This window comes from Mustelus asterias, chromosome 12 (assembly GCF_964213995.1).
Source record: "Mustelus asterias chromosome 12, sMusAst1.hap1.1, whole genome shotgun sequence".
NCBI lineage: Eukaryota > Metazoa > Chordata > Chondrichthyes > Carcharhiniformes > Triakidae > Mustelus > Mustelus asterias.
In genome coordinates this window covers 103,544,479-103,558,116 of record NC_135812.1, presented here as the reverse complement: position 1 = coordinate 103,558,116, position 13,638 = coordinate 103,544,479, and the positions used below count along the sequence as shown (strand labels likewise).

The 13,638-nt window shown below is 39.2% G+C and overlaps 1 protein-coding gene across 1 annotated transcript in view; it reads left to right on the top strand.

The window, feature by feature from the left end:
* The window catches only part of bptf (bromodomain PHD finger transcription factor), a 139,024-nt gene that overhangs the window by 8,970 nt on the left and 116,416 nt on the right, over positions 1-13,638 (top strand). Inside the window, exon 2 of the mRNA XM_078226069.1 lies at positions 7,886-8,711. Coding sequence (XP_078082195.1) covers positions 7,886-8,711 — 826 coding nt within the window. The remainder of the gene's footprint in view (positions 1-7,885; positions 8,712-13,638) is intronic.

Sequence of the window (13,638 nt, the reverse complement as noted above, 5' to 3'; positions counted from 1 at the left end):
GGGACCAGGGGTCACTCTGCATGAAGCATTACATTAGAATGTTATCATCCTTGCGCAAAGGTTAATGAAAGTTTAATGACTTGTTGGTAGTTTCATAGAATCACAGTGCAGAAAGAAGCAATTTGGCTCATCAAATCTGCACCAACTCTGCGAAAGCGAATCTCACCCAGGCCCTCACCTCCATCCTATCCCCGTAACGTTTCCCATTTACCATGGCTAATCCACATAACCTACACATCTTTGGACACTGAAGGGCAATTTAGCATGGTCAATCCACCAAACCTTCACATGTTCGGACTTTGGGAGGGAACCCACGCAGACACGGGGAGACCATGCAAACTCTACACAGTCACCCAAGGTCTGAATTGAACCCGGGTCCCTGGCACTGAGGCAGCAGTGCTAACCATTGTTCCATCCCAATAGGTTTAGTATAAAACTGTTAATAGATAACCTGGAATTACAATCATTTTGTATGTAGTACCTTAGTTGATTACATAGAATATAGGTTTTCTTATATTCTATGTCATCAACCTATATATAAAGAATATAGGCTGCTTCGGGTAGAAGCAGGAAATTATTTCTTTTTGGGAATATTTTTATTGGCATATGGTGAATCCTTTGTTTCAGTTGGGTGGGACATAATTTTCTTTTTTTTAAAAAAAGTTTACAGTCCTTAATGGAAGAGAATTTGGAGGCAGTTGTTTTGTTGTGTGTATCATAATAGTTGGTTCTAGAATGGTATTGGTGATGCTAAGGAATTGGTCATGCTGCTTGGTTATGAAATGGTGTATAATATGATAGCAACTTAAACAGAAGGGAATTGTACTACATGATTTAATACAAGTTCTGGCCTGAATGGAAAGATACTGTATTGTGTATGTATGTGATTAAGCATATACAGATTATAGTAAAATAAGTATGTACTTGCATTTAGTGGGTTTTTTTTTGAAGAAATGATCTCATACTTGCAGTGACCAATAAGTTTGGCGTAACACAGGTGGAGGATAGTGGTATTTCTCCCTTACTGGTGCCGTGATGTTCAGATTCATGCTGTTGATGGCAATCACACTGTAAATCACCTGTACCACCATGCTCCAGCAGCAGTGGAGGCCCACAGTTTAGTGGATATCATCAAATCTGTGACTGGAACTACCTCCTTGGATTGCATTGATCTTTCCTGGCAGACCAAAATGTAAAGGCAGAAAATTGGTGCAGAGTTTTTGTTTTGATTTTCACTGCTCCACAGTCCAGACTGCATTAGGCCACAATGTTAAGGTACCTTAAACAACAATGACCTCAACTCCAACCACCAAAAAAAGAGAGGATCCAATACCGATTGCACTGGTGTAAATTATTTCCCTCTCTATGTTTTGAACTCTTAACAAATTAACATACTCTGTGAGAATAATGAATGGATTTGTGTTGCAGTCTTGTGGCCAGTAAGAACTTTGGTTGAGTTTACATCAACTAACTTCACAAGATTTTGTGCGATAGGTAGGGTGTGGAAACTGGTGCTGGATTTGACCTAGGAGGTGAGGAGAAATTGTGCTAGTCAATTGTTATCCAGCCTCTCCAAAGTTTTTATTTCTTGCAGTACAGTAGAATCATGGGCAGAAGGAGTCAATTTGGCCCATCGAGTCTGCACTGTCAACAATCCCATCGAGGCCCTATCTCTGTGACCCCACATATTTCCCCTGCTAATCCTTCGAACGTATGCATCCTGGGACACTAAGGGGCAATTTAGCATGGCCACTGCACTTAACCTGCACATCTTTGGACTGTGGGAGGAAACCGGAGCACCCGGAGGAAACCCACATAGACATGGGGAGAAGATGCAGAATCCACACAGTGACTCAAGCCAGGAATTGAACCCAGGTCCCTGGAGCTGTGAGGCAGCAATGGTGCCACCGTGCCGCCCAGTACTGGAGAAATTGTAACAATGGTATCTGTAAAAAGTCCAAAATACTACAATGTCACCGGAATTCTGATCTAACAGTGTTTTGAACTGTATTCATGGCTTCTTTGAAGCTTTGGTGTAAATCAGTGTGGGAAATCACAGCAGTTGAATCTTTGTCTTGCGTTCTTGAAGGCATTGACTCATAGTTAAGTATAATTCTACAGTTTTGGTAGCTGTCTAATAATTTGAACAAGTGACACTTCTTCACGCATGATCGGCACTGTAATGCCTTGGTAGCTGTGCATTGTGCCCAATCCTGTTCTTGCTCAGCAGCCCCTCAAACCATTTTCAACAATCATTGGGAGCGGGAAAGCTGCTTTTCTTCCACATCCACCCTCTTAAGCGTGCTGAGGCCAGTTGTGCTATTTGCGGTAGATATCTTAGCTCTGTAAATTCTAGGCTAGAGTTTGAAAATGTAACTTTCCTGCTTTTTATAAGTTAGTATTGCACTACACAATACATTTCCGCATTTGGATGTTTTGCTTTTTGTTGAAGGAGCCATTGTGGATGAAAAGAGGTAGTTGTCCAAAATGACTGTCTGCTCTCTCTTCAGTGCTAAGGATCACTATTTTTACTTGAAAACAAGGGAAACTTATGCTGAATGATTTCATCTAAGATAATCTACAAAACTGATAGTGATAGGTTCTTCCCTGATAGAAGAAGCACAGATACTTGAAACATCATTGTACTTTGAGACACTCCCAGCAATGTGAATAATTTTTAAATGCATAGAAATCATAGAAACCCTACAGTGCAGAAGGAGGCCATTCGGCCCATCGAGTCTGCACCGACCACAATCCCACCCCCCACCCCCACATATTTACCCGCTAATCCCTCTAACCTACGCATCTCAGGACTCTAAGGGGCAATTTTTAACCTGGCCAATCAACCTAACCCGCACATCTTTGGACTGTGGGAGGAAACCGGAGCAGCTGGAGGAAACCCACGCAGACACGAGGAGAATGTGCAAACTCCACACAGACAGTGACCCGAGCCGGGAATCGAACCCGGAACCCTGGAGCTGTGAAGCAGCAGTGCTAACCACTGTGCTACCGTGCTGCCCCAAAACCATTTAAAATAACTATGATTAAACATTTGCTTCCAAATATTTTGGACTTAATTCTCTTTGAACAACATTGATAACACTGTGGAAGGACTAGCTGAAAGATAGCATTGAGTTTGCTCGCATGAGATCACAGAATTAATGTGCACGCTTTAAATATCATATTTACAACAACCTCAGGTGGTTAAATGGTATCTGAGAACATTTACACACAGTTTGCTACCTTTCCCCATCAGTAGCCTGTTCAAGGACGTTAAAAAACATAATTTTTTTTTGGAGGAACATTTTTCAACCATGTGAAGAATTCATGTTGAAAATCAAAATGGAACACTTATTAACCAACACAAAAGCAGAAAATGCTGCAAATACTTGTAATTTTAGTGTGGCGCAAACTCAAATTTTGTAATTCATTGTCAGACATAGGTCTATGGTAAGGGGCAAATTCAACACATGCACATTTTAATTTCTGTAAAGTTAACTTCAAAAGAAATACATTAAGATCTAAAACACTGACTTGTGCTACCTGAATACTGTACACACTTTGTATTTCCACAGTCGTTAACATCTTTGTATAGTTATTTCTTTGAAATAAATGGTTTTGTTTATATTTTTAATGAGAAGTTGTATTTAGAAGGAATAAGATGTTGATTGGTCAACTAAATAGAGCAGTGTTTTTCAAACTTTTTTCCCAGCACGCTACTTTTTCCAAATGGCCGTCCCTTGCGACTCACACCACGTTCACTTAGTACTTGTCTGTGGCCCTCTGTTTTGCGTGAATTGGTGCCAAACGCACATACAGGGTACACTGATCTGTTTATTCTTGCTTCATGTGGTCATATACTGTACGGCAGTGAGAATTTACCCAGAAACAAAATGGGGAGAAAAAAGGTCAGGCAATCTTTGGGGATCATATTTGGTGACCCACCCGTGGGTTGCAACTCTTTGAAAACACTGAAATAGAGTACTGAAGAAACCTAATGAAGAATTTGATGTTGAGTAATGAAGTCCAGTTTCTGGAGTGTTTTGATTTGTAGGTTTAGAGAAGTGTGGAGAAAACTAAATGGATAGAAAAGCAATGAGGAGGTGTTGGCAATGCTATATGAAGAATGTAACACTTACACAAAGCACGAAGAGACCAGGCTTGAATACACTTAAGATTAGCACATGGAAAGTGCCATATTTGCATCCTTTTGGCAAGATTCAATGACCATTTAAGATGCCACATTTTGGTTGACCATGTTTATTAATGATCTTTTGTAGTGCAGAAACACAGCACGGCACGGTAGCACAGTGGTTAGCACTGCTGCTTCACAGCTCCAGGGACCCGGGTTCGATTCCCGGCTCGGGTCACTGTCTGTGTGGAGTTTGCACATTCTCCTCGTGTCTGCGTGGGTTTCCTCCGGGTGCTCCGGTTTCCTCCCACAGTCCAAAGATGTGCGGGTTAGGTTGATTGGCCATGCTAAAATTGCCCCTTAGTGTCCTGAGATGTGTAGGATTAGCGGGTAAAATATGTAGGGATATGGGGGTAGGGCCTGGGTGGGATTGTGATCGGTGCAGACTTGATGGGCCGAATGGCCTCTTCCTGCACTGTAGGGTTTCTATGATTTCTATGACTCTGTCACCTGAAGGGAATGGCACTGATCAAAATATTCTTTAGTATTCTGTAATCTGAAAATAGGAACCTTTTTTGGGACAGAGGTGGTCTGTTAAATAATGTGCAATTCCAGTGAGCTACTGTGGCCTTGTAGAGGAAGGGAAATACCAGGAGTGCTCTTAAATGTTTACCTACCCAATTTATTAAGGGTATTTTTACCCAGGCTGATTAAGATTTTTAACCTCCTGTTGAAATTTGCCAATTTCTGCTTGCTTAATGCCAGGCATTTTTAATGACATCACTGACTGTGTATTTATATTAATTGCAGTAACTTCAGCCTGGCAGCTTCTAGCTTGGGTAAACATGCTACTGACTATATGCTGTTAAAACCGCAACCATTGTGGGCAAGCTTGATTACATACTTGGACATTTCGTGATTAGTTGAAAATATCTACCTCACATGTAAAGAATTGAGGTCGGATAGTTATTTCCTCCCCCCCCCGGATAGTTATTTCTCCTCTCTCTCTCTCTCTCTCTCTCTCCCCACACACACACACATTCTTATGGCAGATGGAACTTCAATGGGAATGTAGATAAATTATAAGAGCAGATATCAAAACTGTTATTACATTAGTTGTACGCTGCCATGTTGTCAATTTGTCATTGAGTTGTGAGAGAGGAAGGGGCACTCATTTTAATGCATTTTTTCCTCTCCACTGTGACTGATTGCAATTGGATTTGTTCAAAGAAAAAAGTCATTTTTCTATCTAATTTTAAAATTGGTTGTTAAGAAGACAGGTGTTTCTTCGACATTGACCATGTGGTAATGGTAATCTGTCATTGATTTTAGTATATGGAATTACTGCGCAGTTTTAAATTACTGTTCAGAGCTAAATTTTGCACTTTTAGAATATTTTGTCGTGGATCTTTGACATCTGGTTTCCTTACTGTTAACCTGCTGATCGAAAATGTGTGCAGGATGGGTTTGCACTAATAAGTGACACAAACACGTTAAATTAAGCTATGTGTGATCTACCCTTTTTGAAGAAAGTGGTTACTGGGCCTAATAATCATGCCTGTTAAGTGTGTTTGTAAGTGTGATAGCAAATAACCAACCTCTAGTCAGTTTACACATTACATTTGCATTAGAACAGACTTATGTTTGTACTGAATTAGGATTATTTTCAATAAAACTAGATGTCTCAACAGATGCTTGCAGACCAGGGTTTTACCATACGCTTTAAATGTATGCAAAAATCTTAACCGTGTCAATGAATAGCTAATATCTTTCATTTTATTAAGATTGATTTCGCACAAGAACATGGAGGCTTTTTGCTGAAATGTATTGTATTGTGTTGCTGGATAACAAAAAGCAATCCAAGAGACTAATAATAATAGAGAAGAATGCCCCTGCATGTCAGATTGCATCTGAGAAAATCTATCAGTGAAGTCCCCTGTTGTGCAAGTCAGTTATTAATTTATCTGCCTTTATAGTAGAGAAGGAAGGTTCAAGAAAGTGATTGATTCTGAACTAATGGCATGAGTCAAAAACTGATTTAAGAGAAGTGATTGGGAGAAGCAATATCTTGTTACAAGTGGCCACAGAAAATGACATTACCTTTGTAGCGAGTAACCGATCTTTTGTATGGTAAGGTGTTAGAGCTACATAGAAGGCACAACACAAAAGCTTTAACTGTGTTGTGTGATGTGATTGATCGATCTCACCCTCTCACTCTTTTTTTCTCCTCTGTCTGCCCTGTTCCCCGCTTCTCCCTTTTAGCTCCCTATTTAGCACATCAGACTTGGTGATAAAGCTTTGATTAGTAGTCTTTCTTAAATGAAAGTTTCCTGTGCATGTATGCTTGTATGATGTAAGTTGTCAGTTGGTGAAGCAACCCGCTCAGTGTGTTTAACCAATATTAATACAATGCCATCCCTATGCTTCCTGAGACTAAATTCCTTTGGCTGATTTATTGAAATGTGATGTGCAAAGGTGTGAAGCAATTTTAGAATATATTGGAATTGGTAATAGAAATCCCAAACTTGTTCCTTGTATTTTTTTCAGTAAAATTTATTATTATGATGCAAGCATCCAGCTTTGAGCTTTTTCCTCTGTAATCAACATGGCCCTTCCAAATATTGGCCATTCTAAAGCGGAAATAAAATGCTGAAAATGAGAGGATGCAGTAAGTTATTTTGCCAATGTGTTAAACTTTGTAAAATGAGGTTTAGCATACATATGGCATTTGTTTTAGTGAATTTTTAAAATGACTGCATCAGATTTATTTACTTCATTCTCTGATTGCCATGGTAAAATTTAAATCTTGACCTCTGGATAAAATGTTTGGATAAATATTAATATTGCCAAGCTTGAAAATTGGCCTGGCTATTAATTAGTCCATTCAAATTGCTGCTCATATCCTATCCCACATCAAGTCAAGTTCACTGATCACCCTTGTACCTGCTGATTCATGTTGGTTCCCAGTTCTCCTCACGTTTAAAATTCTCATCCCCATGCTCAAATTCTTCAGTGCCCCTGTCTCTCCCTGTCTCTGTAACCATACCCAGCCCTGTCACCCTCTGCGAACTCTACATTCCTCCATCCCTGTTCATCCTTCATCACCCTGTGTGTTGTGTCTACATCCAGATCCTAGATTTCCCCATCAAAATATCTCGGCTTTTTAATCTCTTTTCTCTCCCAAAAGCCAAGTTTTTTTTTGTTTAATTGTCTCTCCTAGTAACAACTACTTTGGGTTCTGGCAATTTTCATTTGATTAGGCACCTATGAAGTATCTTTGTTATGTTTTTTCTACATTAAATATGTTTTAAATACAGACATTTGTTTTAATTTGGAAAGGAGATAAAATGGTTAGAATGAAATTCATTTATGGTAGGAGTTGCCTGAAACAAGATATTTGCTTTGAAGCAACAATTTGCTGTTATGCAAAATGCATTTTTATATTGTATGTTTTTAGCAACTTTGCTTTCGCTTTTATGTTCTGACTGTATAGTAGGCAAATGATTCCACTGATCGTTCAGCAAGAAAATGAAGTTGCATTCTGTTCTGACGTGGGTATGTTCACGTTTCTATGTGTTGTACCCTTAGCACAATAAATTCATAAACACGTCCATGTAATTAGCATCCAGTATATTGGGATGAAGATGGGAGAATCTCTTTGAAAGACTTGTACATTTATAATTTTTTTCTCTCTTTTGTTGCTCTCCTTGAAAGTTACATAGATTTGAACTTTTTCTGTTTCTGTATTTATAGGAAGACGACGACAGACTAGGGTGCATCGTACAAGGTCACCGCTGTTTGAAGAAACGGATGTTGTTCCACTTGATATTCCAAAATGTTCAGAAGACTTATTGGTGCCCAGTGAAGAGCTGTTGAGCATTATCGCTATTTATGAGGTGTTGAATAATTTTGGAGCAGTGTTGCGCCTTTCACCTTTTCGCTTTGAAGACTTTTGTGCTGCATTGGTTGGTCAGGAGCAGTGCACATTAATTGCAGAAATGCACATTGCTTTGCTGAAAGCAATTTTGCGAGAAGAGGATTCCTCGAACACCACCTTTGGTCCTGCTGACTTAAAAGATAGCATCAATTCCACATTATACCTTATAGATGGAATGACGTGGCCAGAACTGGTTCGGGCCTATTGCGAAAGCGACCGGGAATACCATCATGTACTACCCTATCAGGAAAAGGATGAATACCCATATGGACCAATAGAAAATAAAATCAAAGTGCTTCAATTTTTAGTGGATCAGTTCCTGACTACGAACATTGCCCGTGAGGAGTTGATGTCTGAGGGTGTGATCCAGTATGATGACCACTGTCGGGTTTGTCACAAGCTTGGTGATCTGCTTTGCTGTGAAACCTGCTCAGCTGTGTACCATTTGGAATGTGTGAAACCACCACTTGAAGAAGTGCCAGAGGATGAGTGGCAGTGTGAGATCTGTGTGGCACACAAAGTGCTTGGTGTTTGTGATTGCGTGCCTGAAATCCAGAAAAATAAACCATATGTCCGCCACGAGCCTATAGGATATGACAGACACCGAAGAAAATATTGGTTCTTGACTAGAAGGATTATAATGTAAGTATAATTTGTCACAATTTATTATAATTAAAGGAGCACAAGCTTATTCAGATGGAAAATATTGGTCTTGATCAGTGTAAGTAGGCCAAGTGAAATCAACATTGGTGTGTCACAAATTACAGTTCAGTATTTTTCAAAATGTTAATTTTGACTTGTGATCTTTATCCTTTCAGGTTGTGGATTTTAATTACATTTCTGCAGAAATGTGTTACTTGTTGCAACATGTTTTGTTGCCATTTTTGGTGCATTGGGTTGGGAGAAATAATTGTTCATTTGCATTAATTGAGGAATGGGGGAGGGGAACTAGGTATCGAACCCAAGCAGGAGAAGGAATAAAGGCAGTATGATGTGAGTGAATGACAGAGGGCCCTTCCAAGAGTCTTTTCATTTAGTGTTACGTTGATTCTTGTGCGTTCTTTCTGAGAAGTAGAAATCCATCGGGTCCAACTTCAGAAAACTCCAGCACAGTTGTAACTTGGGAAAGACATTGTCGAAATGAATTGCGCAAAATTAGATGTCTTTTAGCATACATTCCCAAATAAACTTGGTCACTTTGACACACAAGTTAAATTTAACCTCTAAAAGTTTTAAATATAATGCATATAAGTTTGAAGGTTTAACTTAGTTTGTTGTTGAAGCCAAGGGAGTGTTCTCAAGGTTATGCCCAACCTGGTAGCCTTGTTGACTCCAAAGATTTTCCTTGGAAGGCAAGTAAATTCCAATATCCCTCAAAGCTACATTTTGAACTTTCAATTCTGATGCTAAAGTTTTAAAGTTTCTTTAGCCACAAGTAAAATTTGTGACAGTAAGTTACTGTGAAATTCCCCTAGTCTCCACAGTCCGGCGGCTGTTAAGGTCAATGCACCTAACCACATCTTTCAGAATGTGGGAGAAACCGGAGCACCCGGAGGAAACCCACGCAGACACAGGGAGAACGTGCAGACTCGACACAGACAGTGACTCAAGCCGGGAATCAAACCTGGGTCCCTGGTGCTGTGAGGCAGCAGTGCTAACCAGTGTGCTACTGTGCCGCCCGCATGCTGAGTCTCATTGCAACACTACACTAAGGTAGATCAAGTTCTGGTAGATCTTGGAATTTTTGAAGGATGGGAAGTTGCCATGTTTTTTTTGGGCAACATTTCTTCGACCATTATCACAAAAAACATTAGCCCGTGTTTTGCAGTTATTGATAAGCAATGGTGCTCACCACTGACCTAAAGAAAGCCACCATAAAAGTGCAGCTGTCTTTGTGGTGTGGTTTCCCTTTCCCTGTTTAACTCTGGTGTTGAGTCATGCGTATCCCTTGGCATGCAGCAGCAAGCAGGGTAAGCAGCCAGTCACATTGAAGTATTCTCGCAGGCCACAAACCAGTAAGCACTGAATCCATTAACTTTTTATTTCACTATCTGAAGTAATGATTGAGTTATGATAGAAGCTTAAAGTTATAAATGCTAATTTATTTTATCATATTTATATCGAAGAAATTTGACATTCCACAAATATAAAATTAGCTTTTCAGGACCAGTGAGCGTGTTTAGTGGTAATCATGAAGTTAATTCAGTGTTTAAAAACTCAGTTGCACCTCATTGAATACGGTGTAACATTTTTGAGGTTTTTGCAGCGATACCACAGTATGAAAGTGGTAGTTCTTTTCATTCCAGAAATTTCTCATTCATTGAAGTCTGTGGAAACCTCAACAGCACACCCCCTGAAGAAGTGTTGAATCATTGACGGCAACTCCAGGATTTCTGTGTTGTTCTGTCCATGTGCAGAGTGCTGTTACCAGTTTCAGTAATGATGGTAAATGCTGACAGTTTTGTCATCATGACCACCGTAAACTCTGGGCCAAAAACTGATACATTGCTTTTCGTGGGATACTGCTTGCAAGCTTGAATTAGATATCAAAATATACTTTTAATTGTTGTGGTTCTTAACTCTGAAAAATGTCCTCATTGTTTTTTTGGGCTTTCAGCATTTCTTTGTTTGAATAATGAGATAATCTAGTTAGAGGCTTGATTTATTTATATGTGATCTCTGGAATCCCCTTATGACACCTACTAATTTTACTCTTTGCTTGTTTCCTTTAAGACACTCCTTAAACCTTCCTTTTTGATCAAGCTTTAGGCTGTCTGGCTGAACATCTCCATATGTGGCTTCAGTTTTGTACTCCTTGTAATGCTCCTGTGAATTTAATTGCCTTGAATTTTTTTTTACATTAAAGGCACAATATAAATATAAGTTGTTAGGTTTATCTTGTTTCCCCTCTGATTTTCTTTCAATCACTGCTCCTTGACACCTACAATTGTCATGAGATTTTACGATCTTTAGAACTAGGCCTGCATGTTATTGTACAAAAGCAAATTACTGCGGATCCTGGAAACCAAAAGAGAAAACGTTGAAAATCTCAGCAGGCCTGGCAGCATCTGTAAGGAGAGAAAAGAGCTGATGTTTCAAGTCCAGATGACCCTTTGTCAGCTTTGAAATCTTACAGATGCTGCCAGACCTGCTGAGATTTTCAGCGTTTTCTCTTTTGGCTGCATGTTATTGTATGTGAGCTTAGATCCTGAGTGTTAGTAATTGATTTAAACAGAGTCCTTACAACCAGCCTGGAGTCTGTCATTACCACTGCAATATCTGGGCTGACGATTGGGTATTTATCTCATTACTTTTTATAGAATGCTGCTTGTTCATGATGTCTAATAAACAAAATTGTGATTGAAAGGGGTAACCTTAGATTAGGGACATAAGAAATAGGAACAGAGTAAGCCTTTTGACACCTGGAGCCTGGTCCGTCATTCAATAAGATCTTGGTCCCCAACCTACTTTCCTGCCTGTTCCCGGTAACCACAGTTCAAAAATCGGAGTCTTGAATACATTCAATGACACAGCTTCCTGCGATCAATTTTGCCACATTGGTTGAAATAAGCTGAATCTTGCCAATCTCGGCCACTTAGTGGCTTTGTATTTGAGACACAGTAGTGTTTTTATATTAACTTTAGTTAAATTGTCCATGTTAACAGAATTCACAGAATACTACAGTGCAAAAGAGGCCCTTCAGCCCATCGAGTCTGCACCGACGTGTGAAATGCCCTGACCTACCCACCTAATTCCACTTGCCAGCACTTGACACAGAATTGAAGACATTGTATGTTTTAGCAGCTGAATCCATCTTTTCTAATTCGTAGAATTAATTTTGGATACTAGTGAGGCAAACAGCAGAGGCATAGTGAGGCACCCCTTCACATTAAAATCTCAAATATCAAAACTTATCTGCAATATTTTAATTTTATATTAAAAGTTTAAGAAACTTGATATTTTTGCCATATTAGTTTAAAATCCTTAATATAAAAGCAAATTACTGCAGATACTGGTATCTGAAACAAAAACAAAGTGCTGGAACTCTCAGCAGGTCTGGCAGCATCTGTGCAGAGAGAGAAAAAATTCCTGTTGGTAGTGATTGAGCTCTGCCGATCTCTCAAACTAAATTTCAAAAGGTAAGTTTAAAAAGAGAATTCATAAAGCATAGAAGTCAATCTGTATATCACTTAAAACTACTAGTATTCTTGGGTGGATTCATGAGGTGTTTATCTGTTGTAGTTCTGGCTGGCTGGTTCATTAGATATTTCTACTGTAATTTATACAATGCTTTATCTTGGTGTGTTTTAAATACACCAAATTTTAATGACACAAAATATATACTATGTTTTTCAGTCAACAACAACTTGCATTTATAGAGCACTTTTAATGTAAAATGTCCCAAGACATTTCATAAGAACATGAGCCACATGAAATTTAGGACAGAAAATATAGGTTTCAATAAACATCTTAAAGGTGGATAAAGAAGCTTTGAGGTTAAAGAGAGAATTCCAGAATTGGAACCTAGCTAGTTTACAAATGGACGCTGGGGGCAGGATCAAGGAATGCTGAGCTAACAAACCAGAGTTGGAGCCGTACTCAGTTCTCCTAGGTTGAGGAAGATGAGCTACACAGAGGTTTGAACTGCAAGATGAGAATTTAACATTTGAAGTGTTGGACCGGATCAGCAAAGCACTGGGAGAGATGAGTGGGAGGCCTTGGAGTGAGTCAAGGTACAGTCAGCAGAGCTTTCGATGGGCTGACGTTTGTGGAAGGTCAAATGGGAGGCCAACCAGGAGAGCATTGCAATTCTTATCAATCATTGCATTTTATTCACATTATCTGCTCACAAGAACCTTCTATGCTTTTCTGTTTGTCATTTAAAAAATGATATGCACATTCTTGAGTTTGGATGTGGTAATACTGTCTTCAACACCAGTGAGTTAACAATGCTTTGGATTGAAATGCTGTTGACCTATTTGAACTTTGCTTTCTCTTGTTAATGATATCCCCTGCCTTTGTTCCTGGTTTTTGGCATAATGCATTCATTTGCACATGATGCACATTCTCAAAGTTGAATTTACTTCGTTTTTATTTTTCCAACTTTGTTAGCCAACTACTGAGTGTGAAAATAGCAGTCCTTGGTCTGAGAGTTTATTACCAAAGGCAAGACTGCTGTTTTTATCTTCAGAATTAATGCAGCTAACTTCGCAAGCCATTCATAGTTATCAATATTTTTAACTACTGTTTGAGAACAGTTTGGTTGGGGGGTTAATTCTGCCAAGTCACTTTCATGAAACTTGTGGATGAAGCAGCTTACTTTACACTTTTGTGAAAATGTTGGAAGCTGTAAGTGTCTTGGCACTCAAAGGAAGTTTTTTACACTACTTTTCTCAAGATTAATCATACTGTTTGAGGGGACTTAAGTGCAAAGGCTCAATTTTGAAATTGTAAATCTGTTTGGGAGTCTGCAATCTCACAGCACCAAATTTTCCCCACCTTTGAGAGAAGGTTTACATTTGGCATCAGGCTATCTCTGAAGTACCCTGGAGGTATCCAGTCTATTTTC